The 13,436-nt window shown below is 34.6% G+C and overlaps 1 protein-coding gene and 1 long non-coding RNA gene across 6 annotated transcripts; one reads left to right on the forward strand and one right to left on the reverse strand.

Moving 5' to 3' along the window:
• Positions 1 to 1,343: 1,343 nt before the first annotated feature.
• LOC119190997 lies at positions 1,344 to 5,886 on the reverse strand. Of its 5 annotated transcripts, none has more exons than XR_005113329.1 (4): positions 5,586 to 5,886; positions 3,732 to 3,880; positions 3,253 to 3,436; positions 1,344 to 2,242 (listed from the first exon to the last, which is right to left on the reverse strand). It is a non-coding gene; the product is annotated as an uncharacterized LOC119190997 (long non-coding RNA). The 5 variants fall into 5 exon arrangements; XR_005113333.1 differs by having other exon boundaries at positions 5,847 to 5,884; XR_005113332.1 differs by having other exon boundaries at positions 5,802 to 5,820.
• A 535-nt stretch (positions 5,887 to 6,421) lies between these two features.
• Positions 6,422 to 12,748, forward strand: LOC119191061 (xaa-Pro aminopeptidase 3-like). The gene is given in 11 exon segments (XM_037444920.1): positions 6,422 to 6,624; positions 7,216 to 7,481; positions 7,896 to 8,045; positions 8,210 to 8,346; positions 8,619 to 8,860; positions 9,950 to 10,084; positions 10,087 to 10,119; positions 10,466 to 10,572; positions 10,837 to 10,974; positions 11,507 to 11,627; positions 11,935 to 12,748. Coding segments are annotated over 11 exon segments (1,533 nt in total). The 5' UTR covers positions 6,422 to 6,590; the 3' UTR covers positions 12,105 to 12,748.
• The last annotated feature ends 688 nt before the right edge of the window (positions 12,749 to 13,436 follow it).

Genomic DNA, 13,436 nt, shown 5'->3' on the forward strand with positions numbered 1-13,436 from the left:
TTTGTTGCAATTAAATTATAATTATCTACTTAGACTTACTGTTGGACCCTAAACCTTCAGTTATTCCAAGGCCCAAAAAATGATTTAAAAGAATCATCTACTGAATTTAGAATAAGGGAATTCAGTGGCTTTATAAGATCAAATTAAATACGTGGCACCACAAATAACTATTTTATGTAGGTAGTTATTAATTTCGTATATTATGCGTTATTTTACTCATACACTTACATTTATGCCGTTTATCTCCGAAAACCCAAAATCATTTTCCTTGATCCAGGATTCCAAGCTGAGACTTTAGCGCGCAATAATCACGCAATACAACGACGCCATCGAGGAAAAAAGGCGGGAAACTGTGAATAAGCAAAGGCGCCCTTTTTGAATTATTTATTTAAAAAAAAGCTTTTCTAGTATATTTTGTACATTAGCCTTCACATATTTATTAAATAAGTGTCTACATAAATAGTTAGCCCATCAAAATGGGCAGGAAGAGACGGAGAAAAGATGAACTTGAACCTCCGGATCCAGACCTATCGAGCTTCGGATCTTCAGACACGGATTCGTCGGAGTCTCTTGGAGCTGCAGGATCAAAACATAAAGATCCCAAAGACAAATATAAAATATACAAGGTAAAAGGGTACACACGTAAGTATCCCGAGGATACAAATCAAACCGAACTAATAGTCTTCCTTAACCACCTGGACGAGAACAAAGTATTCAGTGATAGGGATCGCATGGCCCTTTCAAAAGGTATACGGGAGCATGGAGTATCAGGTGTTATGCATTTGCGCTCCATCAATAAGTACAAGGTTGGAATAACATTTGATTTGCCTAACAATGCTAACATGTTCATACAAAATAAAAATTGCTCGACCAACTGTCTCTGAACGCAACTATACCCGCTAGAGATACAGAGGTCACTGGAGTTCTCACTTCGGTTCCTATTGATATGTCCAATAAACAGGTCTTTTCGTTGATTGGTAGTTCCAAAAACGTAGTGCAGGTCAGGCGCTTTATGCGCAGGGTGAAAGGGAACGACGGTGTGGTAAAATTTATTCCGACCCAGGCAGTGGCTGTAACCTTCGCCTCCACCATCCTCCCTAACTACATATATCTTGACTCGTGGCGACACGAGGTAAGTAAATATATTCCTCCCGTTAAGCAATGCCTTAAATGTTTGAAATATGGACATATTGCTAAATTCTGCCGTAATGCAGAAGTATGTTCGATTTGTACATTAAATCACAATTTTAAAATTGCCAAATTGACTCTAAAGATGCCACATGTGTCAACTGTAAAGGCAATCACGTTGCTATTTCGTCGACATGTCCAATAAAAACAAAAGGTTGAAGAAAATAAAATAAAATCTAGAAATGCCACATATTCAGAACTTTTTGACTCCAATGCATTTCCAGCTCTTTCTGCTCGTACTTTAGATACGCAAATTAATAATTTAATGAAATCGGATACATTTATAAGCACATTAGTTGAAACAATTATTAAAATAATAAGTAATAAAGATGCCCCTATTAATTCTACTTCCATTAAAGAAGTTTTAAAAGCAACGCTAAGTAATAAATTCCCTTCATCTTCATAATGGATTTATCAACTTTAAATATAATACAATGGAATGCCCAAAGTCTGAATAGTAACAAACATATATTTATTAATTTTCTTTATACACACAATATTCATATTGCTATAATCAGTGAAACTTGGTTAAAACCTGAACAAAATTTTAAAATTAAAAATTACAATGTTGAAAGGAATGATTGTGGTAACAAACACAATGGTGTTGCAATTATAATACATAAAAGCATTATTTATTCTAGAATTAACACCTATTTCGATAATTCCTTACAAAATGTATGTGTGAAAATAACAGTTAATAATAAAGATATATGTATAGTTAGTTTCTATAGTCCTTTAAACTCTAACCCAGTCTTCAGCAAAAACAATTTTGATACATTGGTTAAGTCTATTCCTAGTCCTTTCATATTTGCGGGCGATTTTAACGCTCATCACACTTGTTGGGGCTGTGGTTCCGACAGCCCGCGTGGTCGAAATATTCTAGAGGTTATTGAGGATAATAATTTGGTTCTCCTTAATGATGGGCAAGCAACGACTATCGGTTCTCCAACATGGCGACCCAATGCTTTGGATTTATCATTGGTATCTTCATCACTGGCTCTCAACTGTGACTGGTCTGTACATGATTGTCCTCTTGGTACTAGTTATCATATTCCTATAATCATAAAAGTAATGATTAGTCAACCCAACATTCACACTCAAGGAAATTTTTTTAATTCTGTACATTTGCCCATTTACCCAAATTACAAACTGGTGGATTGGCAAATGTATAGAAAACAAGTTGATGTTTTATTAGTAGATTTTGTAATAGATGATACAACTCCTCTTGACTCATATCTCCTTTTTTGCAAAATTTTGCGCACTGCAGCTGCGAATTCTATTCCCAATTGTAATAGATCATATTTGTATGAGAACTCAAATATTACAACTCATTCATGTCAGAGAAACAATAGGAAAAGCCCTACACTTCCGTGGTGGAATCAAAAGTGTACACAGGCTGTATCAAATTTCAAAACTGCATATATATCTTTCAAGAATAATCCCACACAGGAAACTTATTTACAGTTCAAAAGGCTTAGAGCAGTTAAAAACTAACTTTAAAAATAGAAAGGCGAAAAAGTTGGTTCTCTCTTTGTGAAACCTTTAATAGATGCACACCATTGTCTATCATATGGAAATTTATGCGAAAATTTAATAAAACCTATAATTTTAATAATCATGAAGATGACTTATGGGTATCTGATTTTTAAAGAAATATACTCGGACTCTGTACAATATAACTCCAGAATTACTTTTTACCAATAATGTAAATACCAACAATAGCTTTCTCCTCAATCCTTTTACGATAAAAGAACTCATATCAGCCATCTCATCTCGTAGAGATTCTGCTTATGGTCTCGACGGAATGTCATATATTTTATTCAAAAAGCTCAGTGTTACAAGTTTAGAGATATTTTTACAAATCTTGAATCTTCTTTGGGATAATAACATAATACCACAAGACTGGAAAATGGATTGCCTTGTACCAATTTTAAAACCTGATAAGCCAAAGTTACACCCGATTCTTATGCATCCCTATAGCACTTACTTCTTGTGTTGGTAAATTATTTGAACAATTGCTTAAACATCGTTTAGAGTTCTATGTAGAAAAATATAATATATTACCTTCCAATCAATTTGGTTTTCGTAGAAATCGTTCTGCTAGAAAGCGTTTGCCAGTTACAGCTGGATATACAAAACTCTATATCCGCAAATGAAAACTTGGTCGGTGTATTCTTTGACATCGCAGGTGCTTTTAATAGTGTAAACATAGATATTCTATGCCTTGAGTTATTACAAATAGGGATTCCTGAAAAAATTATAAAGTGGATTAAAAATTTCTTAATGAACAGAGAAGTATTTACTAAATTTAATAGACACCTTTATGGTCCTAGACTTTCGTCAAAAGGAGTTTGTCAAGGGGTATATTGTCGCCTTTAATATTCATATTGTATATCCGTAGACTAAATCTAATATTGGGCCCTTATGTTAAAAATTTACAATTCGCAGATGATTTGGTTGTTTATACATCTGGAACTAATGTATCACAAGTGGTTTCAACAATTAATGATGCATTAGCAAAATTGTACAACTATTTTTCTTACCTTGATCTCAGTGTGAATCCATCCAAGTCTAAAGTTATTGTATTTGGTAAACATTGTCACAGTACACCTGCTGTGCAATATAATAATTGTTTGTTACCCACTACATCTGAAGTGAAATTTTTGGGTGTCCATATTTCATATAATTTATCCTGGAATAATTATTTAAAACATATAATTAATAAGGCAAATAAAGCATGTAACATTTTAAAGTCCTTGTCTGGTTCATATTGGGGTTCTGACCCCAAAATTTTGTTGTTATTGTACAAATCGTTAGTTCGTAGTCATTTTGAATATGGTTTTATTGCTTTGCTGCAGATGCTAGAATTGTAAATAGTTTAGATGTTTTGCAAAACAAGTGTTTGCGTATTATTACCGGGGCATTCAGAAGCACTCCCATAAATGCAATGCAAATAGAATGTAATGTCCCACCATTAAGTATTCGATTTAATTACTTGAAAGAAAGATTCATATTAAAACTTTTTAGTGTAACTAATAATAATCTTTTGGCCAACTTGTTGCATTCTGTTACTCAATTCTCCCTAAACCAATTTATATTTTACAAGGTCTTCAAGAGTTCATGAGCTTTATTAAAAACATGAACATTTATCAATCAAAACACATTTTGCCTTGCTATGAAGGATCTTACATTAGTAAGTTTCCATCTATTGATATAATTTTAAATCAAAAAAGGACCTGCCCTCGAAAGAAGAAGTAATCAATATGCTTTTAAAATTTTCAGACCATAAATTTATATATACTGATGGCTCCAAAAATGATAGGGCTGTGTCTTTTGCCATATATGAGCCCTCATCAAATATAGGCATCGGTAAAAAATTGATAAAGCTGCTAGTATCTTCACAGCTGAAGCTGTCGCCATTTTCAGTGCTTTAAAACACATAAAAATTGTAATTCTGACCATACTAAATGGATAATAGTTAGTGATAGCAGGAGTGTATTAGAAAACCTTGCAAATAATCAATTTCATGCTAACACTAATTATGTCATTTATTTAATAAAAGAACTATGGGTCGAACTGTCCAAATTAGATATAGTAGTTCGTTTTGTTTGGGTTCCTTCACATATTGGCGTCATAGGAAATGAAAGGGCAGATTACCTGGCCAAAAATTGTTGAGTTACAAGAATTAATTCCTAATTCCAATATTGATATGACTGTATCCATACCACACACAGACGCTGTTAGTTTCTTAAAACAGCGTATGTGTCAAGCATGGGGAGACATTCATATCAATACACACACCATGAAAATAAAGGAAACTGGTTTGCTAGTATGGATGTCCAAATAAACTCCACTCCTTGGTTTTGCAAGAAAAATAATTTTATCAATAGAAAATTTTATTCAATTATTTGTCGTATGCGTTTTGGTCATTATAGATTAAATTGTCATCTTCATCGTATTAAAATGGCTAATTCTCCCTATTGCGAATATTGTCAATCACAAAAAATTCAATCACTACATCACATTTTCTTCGAATGTTCATCTTTCAACATTCAGCGCCTTGTGTTGGCGGATGAGCTTTTAAAATCTATAAGAAGCCTAACCAGGTCCCGCAATGTTTAAAAGAGTTGCTTAAGAATGCCTCAACTTATGTTTACTTGTATAAATTTATAAAAGACACTGTAAATGATATTTAGTTGTTTTTTGTTTGTTTCGTTGAAATTTCTATTACGTAGTAATATTGTAAATATTGTTATTAAGTCTTACTTATTAACTATTTTACAGGATATTGGTTTCAGACATATATTATAAAATGTATTATAATCAGTTCTTTAACAGCTGAGTCTGACAGATAATATCTGCCATTGATTATATTTGAACTTAGAGGAAGTACTTACTCTAAGTTTTTGAAATTTTGAAGCACGCTCAATACATGGAGCAAAGAGCAAATAGTGGAATTGCAAATTCTATATCTCAATGAAGCTTTAAATTAAGAAGAGGATAGTAAAAACATATTTTACGGATAGTATGAAACATATTCACTGACGAGGAAAATCGTACTGAATTGATATTTACTCTGGATTTGACAATTGGAAAAATGGATTATACTTTACCTGGAATTGACTATACTTACGAAAACTACTAATTGGAATACTTACGAAAGACAATATATTAAGAATTTAAATTTGAAGAAAAGAATTACGTAAGACTAGGCAGTATGGTCGTAAGACTATAGCCTGTCCTATAAGGACGAATTATAAAAAAAAAAAAAAAAAAAACGACGCCATCGAAACCGAATTATTTTATAAAAGCTTCAAATTTTTAACGCCAATTGACAACATTAATACAAAAATGTTGCGTAAAAAGAAATGCCAGTAATACCACAAGGAAATTAAAATTAACTCGAATGTTAGAAGAATTGACAATCGCGAAATAGGTATAATCGTTATTATACAATAAATTACATTTGTAATCTTGCACGATTATATTTTGAAATAATTGGATCTTAAACCATAATGCATTATTTCTACTACCTAATGGTGGCAATATAAATGAAGCTAGCAGTTACACAGAATGTTAAATAAAACTTTTGGAAATATATATACCTATCTCCTAATAGAATAAGTGGAATGATACTGGTACTCAACATTGAATCCTGAAACCATGAAAAATATTTGATTTATCACGAATTGCAGGAATTTAATTCAATCCTGACAACATTCTAAAGGCTGTCAAAGCCAAATGTCGCGATGACATGTTCAAAGGCCAAATTATTGTTACTTGTCAATTGTCAAAATTTGTGTGTTTTATTTAGCCAAGTGTTTATAAATTAACTTATTTTGAATTATCCAAGTATTATAATATTGGTCAAATTGATTAAGTGAGGTCATCGAGGAAATACAATGCATAATTTCAGGAAACTACTAACTAGTGTAGGTAAGTTTTCAGGTTATATTATACATACTGATACAATATAATTATACTCAAATACTTATACAATAATATCGGTCAACTAAATACAATACAAGGTCGAATTCATTGAGTATTTGTTTGTTTAGAGATTTCTTATTAGACTTTTTCATTGAGATAATGCATAGTCATAATATCAATCATAAACAATTTATTGTTTTTTATTCTGATATAAACTTCATACTTCATTCAGTGTTGGTCACATAAATATTTTTATTTCAAATAATAAGTTTAAATAAATCATTTTTTTTATTATACAGGGCCATTTTAACATTGCATTAATATCAATATGGAGGTAAAGTTGAGTATGTGATTGCATTTAGTAATATGGACATGACTCTGTTTTACACGTTAATAAGTATTTGTTTCATGGCTCCAAAACTGAAAAAGAACTAATTAGACTATAAAATATCTTATCAGTTTTATTTTTAAACTTATCTAAACACAAAGAAGTAAAATAAATATATTTGTGTATACAATTTTTTTTCCTAAATAATTACATTGAGCCTTGTTACTTTCAATACTTAAAAAACAATACTAATATCCTTATTTCCCTAGCCACTAAAGAAAGGAAACTTCTTTGCCCACTCCTCATCAGAGCTCAGTCTTCATCATCAATGGGCCACCCTCCCGGAGAGGTCCAGCGGCCGCAGTTCACCATACCCAAGGGCATACTGGGACAAGCTACGTGCCACACACACCCACACCTCATACAACAAGACCACTTGACCTGTGGGATTACTCAGATGGAGTACAGGGAACGAAGAGAGACGTTGGTCAGCCGGTTAGTTGCTGAAGTTGAGAACATGCACAAAAGTCATATTGTAAGCGATTTTCGATTATTATTATATTTATTTCAGTATTTATCAGCCTTGACCCATAGCCTAGCTTGTGATAACTATGTTAAAGTGTACAAAAGTCCTACTGTGGACTTTTTCCTCATAAATTAATCAATATGTATGTAAAACCTGTTCTGGCTATCAGTAGCGAAGAATAACATTTTTCTAAAGGGAACCTGACAACATATAGATACTACTAATATGCATAAATGTAGTTTATAAATTGTTTAAATAATAATTATATTTTACATAAGTTATGAAAGGGACACCGGAAGAAATCAGGTTAAATGGAATCTTTGCTACTGGTGGATATGCGTCAAAACATCCTTATAAACTTTCAGATTCATACTATTTATCAGATGTAAATACCGTCTTATAAAATGTACTTCCTTGTTTCAGATAGTAATTCCAGCAGCTTGCAAACAATACATGTCAGACAAAATACCGTATGTGTTCAGACAGAACTCTGACTTCTTTTACCTTACAGGATGTCTAGAGCCCTCCTCTATATTGGTCATGGTGAAACCAGCACAAACTGATAGTTTTAAGGTAATCGAAATACACTTATAATACAGGAAATAAGCATGAAGGAATGAAAATGATTTTTTTATACCTGTAATTAAATAAATACTTCGACATTAAAATTATGCACTTATTAAGAAGTCCCGTGTCTATATTACCATTTAACAGGTATATTAAACAACATTCCACAGAGTATATTATTCGTAAATGAAAAGGACAGCCATGCTGAGCTGTGGGAAGGCCCACGGACGGGTTGCTCGGCTGCCACAAGGCTGTTCGCGGTGGACGAGGCGCGACCCGTCGAAAGCTTCGGCAGCTTCATGAACAAGTGGGCTATTAATATTTCCCTTATTTCCCGCTCTTGTTTCGCAAGAGATAAATCTAGCATTTGGAGATAATTTAAATCTATTTTATACTATCTGTAAAAAGCAATAAAAGCAATAAAAAGCAATATTTATATAAATCAATTTGATAAATACAATGACACAGTAAAACTAATCACGAAAGAATCATTTCGAGGCTTTCAATATCAATTTTAAAGCATATAAGATATATCTAATATTTTTCATTTAAATTATTTTCTCTAATTTTTACACACAGAATAACAACATCATCGAAGCCATCAGTGCTGTGGTACCACAACGATGCGCCGGCGAATCCAGAGATCCACCAGACTGTCCGGTCGGTGCTGCGGCCAGACGGTCAAGTGACACTAGCAGACCCACAGCGGACTATCCACTTCATGAGAGTCATCAAGTCACCCGCTGAAGTTGAACTCATGAAGGAAACTTGCTACATTGGCTCTCAGAGTGTCAATATGGCTATGGCGTGTACTAAACCAGGTAAGGAGTATGAAATACTTTTGTACTAATTTTACGAGTCATTGGTCACTCTGAAGGTTCAAAAAATTTTCTGAAATTGATTTTGTCTATTCAGAATTTAGATGTCTTTGAACTTAGCGTACATCACGCATCTGCAAAAGCGCATATACTTTACCATTGGCAGTCTTCATAACATAAACTAATGCAATCCCAATGCATAAAAAACATTGATCTGTTAAAATAACGGTGTTGTCTTCATGACTATTAAAAAGAGGTCTAAAAAATAATACAAATAAAGTTTTTTGATTATAATCTATACTTCTATACTATTATATAAAGCTGAAGAGTTTGTTTGTTTGTTTGTTTGTTTGAACGCGCTAATCTCAGGAAATACCGGTCCAAACTGAAAAATTCTTTTTGCGTTGGATAGCCCTTTGTTCGTGGAGTGCTATAGGCTATATATCATCACGCTATACCCAATGGGAGCGGAGCAGTAATGGCTAATCTCAGGAACTACCGGTCCAAACTGAAAAATTATTTTTGCGTTGGATAGCCCTTTGTTCGTGGAGTGCTATAGGCTATATATCATCACGCTATACCCAATGGGAGCGGAGCAGTAATGGCTAATCTCAGGAACTACCGATTCGAACTGAAAAAATCTTTTCGTGTTTAATAGCCCTTTGTTTGTGGAGTGCTCTAAGTTATATATCATCACGCTATGACCAATAGGAATGGAGCAGTAATGAAACATGTTGCAAAACGGGAACAATGTATTAGTTTTAAGAGCTTCCGTTGCGTGCGCTGCGTAAACGGTTAAAGTTATGCAACAATGATGTATGACGGGTTTGTTCCTCTTAAAAAGTTCTAAAAAATATATTATAAAACAAAGCCCCCCGCTGCATCTGTCTGCCTGAACGTGTTAAACTCAAAAACTACCTAACGTATTAAGATGAAATTTGGTATGGAGACAGTTTGAGACCCTGGGAAGAACATAGGCTCCCGGGAAACTACTACTTTTATAACGAAAAACTTTAGCCTTAAAAAACTTTATAACGCGGGCGGAGCCGCGGGCAAAAGCTAGTTAATAATATGAATGAATTGTATGTGCAGGTGTATCGGAGCACGTGCTGAACGCGGTGCTGGAGTACAGCTGCAAGCAGGCGGGCGCGGAGCAGCTCGCGTTCCCGCCCGTGGTGGCGGGCGGCGCGCGCGCCACGCACATACACTACGTCACCAACAACCAGCTGCTCAGGGCGGGGAGATGGTGCTCATTGATTCAGGTGCAGTACTAAAGACGTGACTACTAGAGACAAAACTACTATTAGCTTTAAATGCTTATTTCTGTTAAACCACCATTGTTTTAACTGCAACATTTTTTTAATACAAAATTGTGTGAAATATTCGAAACGAGACATTAGATATATACAAAATTAAACAACCTTTAAATAAAATGTAGTTGATACATAATTCTCTCAGTAGTAGATCCCTCTCAGTAGTAGAGGAGGCCGGTGCCCAGCAGTAGGAGAGTATATAATGATACAGGGCTGATTGTGATGATGATGATACATAATTAGAAAACACCTGTAATTAAAATAATCATTTTTTATACTTTTCTATTGCCTGCAGGTAGTCAGCGATGGTTGTACAACTCGGACATATCGCGCACGTGGCCCGTTTCGGGGCAGTTCTCCAAGTATCACAAGATACTGTACGAGCTGGTGTTAAACGTACAGGTAACGCACACGCAAGCGTACGCACATAGTTACACGCATGCGCACACGCACAGATATCCACACGTATATCTAAGATTCAATGTTAGATTTTTTTATTTTAAAAAATATACTTTACGCCTTTATTACCAAAGGGAATAGGCATACGTGCAACCAGGACATTCATCATTTTGTTTATTCTAAGTTCGCATTATATTCCATATTATCCTAATATGTAAGATGTTATACGAGAAATAGTGGCCTATATATAAACTATTGATATTTCAGAAACGCCTAATAGAACTTCTGGGCGAGCACCGTCCGCCGCTGGACCAGCTGTTCGACAGCATGTGTCGCCTGCTCGGCATCCACCTGCAGCAGGAGGGCATCCTGCCCAAGAACATCGACTCGCACGACCTTATCGGGGTAAGAGCTTTGGAAAAATAACAAATCGATGAGTCACTCTAATAAGCTGTTTTCTATACCATACCATAATCGTTCAGAAAAACTGGATCCTTCTGTCTAATGGAGGTCCAAGTAAAACCTTATCCGCCTGGACAAGTACAAAAAAGTACCAAATCAAAAGACCCAATAGTTATATGTAAATTTTAGTGATAACTTAAAAAACTAAATTCTCCAAATCAGCAAATATCGAAACAAATCTTGAAGGAAGCAACGACACCCCAGGTAACTGACGAAATAAGGATATGATTCACCTCTACCTTACTCCTAAAGCGGCTAGAAGACATGATAGTATAGAGCATTTCATCCATAAAGACGCGCTCCACTACTGACCCTAATCACTTATAGTGTGCGTGAGTGATATAAATGCACACGCACACTACGATTGAAAGCGTCGAGAAATGAGCTTACATCAGTCCCCTTATCCTAAAACACCCCAAAGCACACGAAACACCCCCATTACCTCCGTGTGGAATGAGGTATATGTGTGTTGCAGAAAGCGTACCGCCTGTGTCCGCACCACGTGTCGCACTACCTCGGGCTGGACGTGCACGACTCGCCGCTCGTGCGCCGCAACGTGCCCGTCGCCACCAACATGGTCGTCACCGTCGAGCCGGGTACGAACGGGACTTCATTATACATTCATCAAATTTATAATGATCAAAAATACAAAAAAGTAAAAGTTGAATTGTTAGTGAAAATATTCGTTATTCGTGTATGATTTGTAGCATGATGTTAGCAGAGGTAAAGACGAGTATGTGATTTAAATATTAAAGCAATGTCAAAATGACCCCGTATTCGACTTATCTATCACAAGAGTTCGTATTGCTTATTGGCACATTACAACACACGTAAAGACAATTTAAGGATTATAGACTGTTCTAATATACACTCGCTTTAAAAACCAAAATAAACCATCTCCAGGTATTTACATTCGGCCTGACGACACGTCAGTTCCGGCGGAGTTCCGCGGCGTCGGCATCAGGGTTGAAGACGACGTGCTCATCACGGATGGAGAGCCTCTAGTTCTCACCGAGGCCTGTGCGAAGGAAGTCAGGGATATTGAAGCGATAGTCGGCAAGCAGGCGATGTGAAACACTATAGATACGTAAAACATCTTAAAGTAGTTGGGTAATTGCGTGTGGAGTTTATGGTTCTACGTAATTTGGCGAAAGAAACAGTTTGAGAAGTGCTAATAAAATTCATTTATATCAAGGTGATCAAATACAGTGCAGTGTTTCGCATTAAGTACTGTATACAAAGCGTGGGTATGCTTTCGTTTATAGAAAGGTAGTTTTTCAGTAAAATGAAAATATACAGTGTCGGAGATGATGGTAAAGCAAAGGTTTAGATACCTAAATGCTTCATTTCGTCAATGTTACTATAACTGTGAATGTGCATTATGCGTGTAACGTTAGCACTTTTGTAATCGTCTAAATTGGTCCTTCGAGCTGGATAACCTAAAAACAAACCAGTATTTACTACGTATAATTTATAAAATTGTAATTGAGTAAGTTTATCTCGAATCAATTAAACATTTTCTAATTTACGAAGTGCAGTGTAATTGTCAAAGCATTTTAAATTAGCAAAATTTACAGGCATAGATTGGGTTATAATTTGAATGAAGTGTTAGCATTGTAATATTGTGATATTTATTGTACTCGATGTTGCTGTACGATTTGTTATTGTTCCTTTGTACATAAGTGTAACAAGTTGTAAATATACGTTTATACATCAATTTTATTTTTTTCCTACCTAATAATATATCCTTTGTTTTAATGGTTCAGTAGAATCTTAATTCTTTTAATATGATGAGGATTTTTTTTCTCTAAGCATTGGTTAGATGCATTTTCTATTAAAAATCAAGTTATGTGCAGAAAATAATGTTTCAAATAAATAGATATGGTATATCGCATCACTGATAGCAATGATCGATCGCATTGTAAATATAAATTTTGCTTGATAGGCAAAAATTCCAAGTCAGTTAAGTTGACAGCCAAAAAACCGGTATTAATATTTATCATACACTCTTTTATAAAATCAAAATATGAGACAATACAAATAAAATTAGTACTCATTAGCGATAACTGACAAGAAAATATCACTTGAAATTCGTAATACAGGCCCTTATAATCGAAAAAAATAGTACCGGATGCAGACATAAAAATAAAAAGAACACATCATAATAAATGTTTTTAATATAGAGATAGGTCGCAAAACAGTAGTCGCCAGCACTACTGGACAAAAATCTTACAAATAATTACATACAATGGATGTCTTACAAATAATAGCAATATTAGCGAAATGAGTCATTCGTGTATATAGTAGTAAGACAAAACACCAAACACCAAGTATATCTTAGAAAAGTATAGCTTCGAAAACGACCAATCAGCAAATATATCTTAGAAAACGTTACGTTAGTTCAA

Source organism: Manduca sexta, chromosome 28 (assembly GCF_014839805.1).
Source record: "Manduca sexta isolate Smith_Timp_Sample1 chromosome 28, JHU_Msex_v1.0, whole genome shotgun sequence".
Lineage (NCBI taxonomy): Eukaryota > Metazoa > Arthropoda > Insecta > Lepidoptera > Sphingidae > Manduca > Manduca sexta.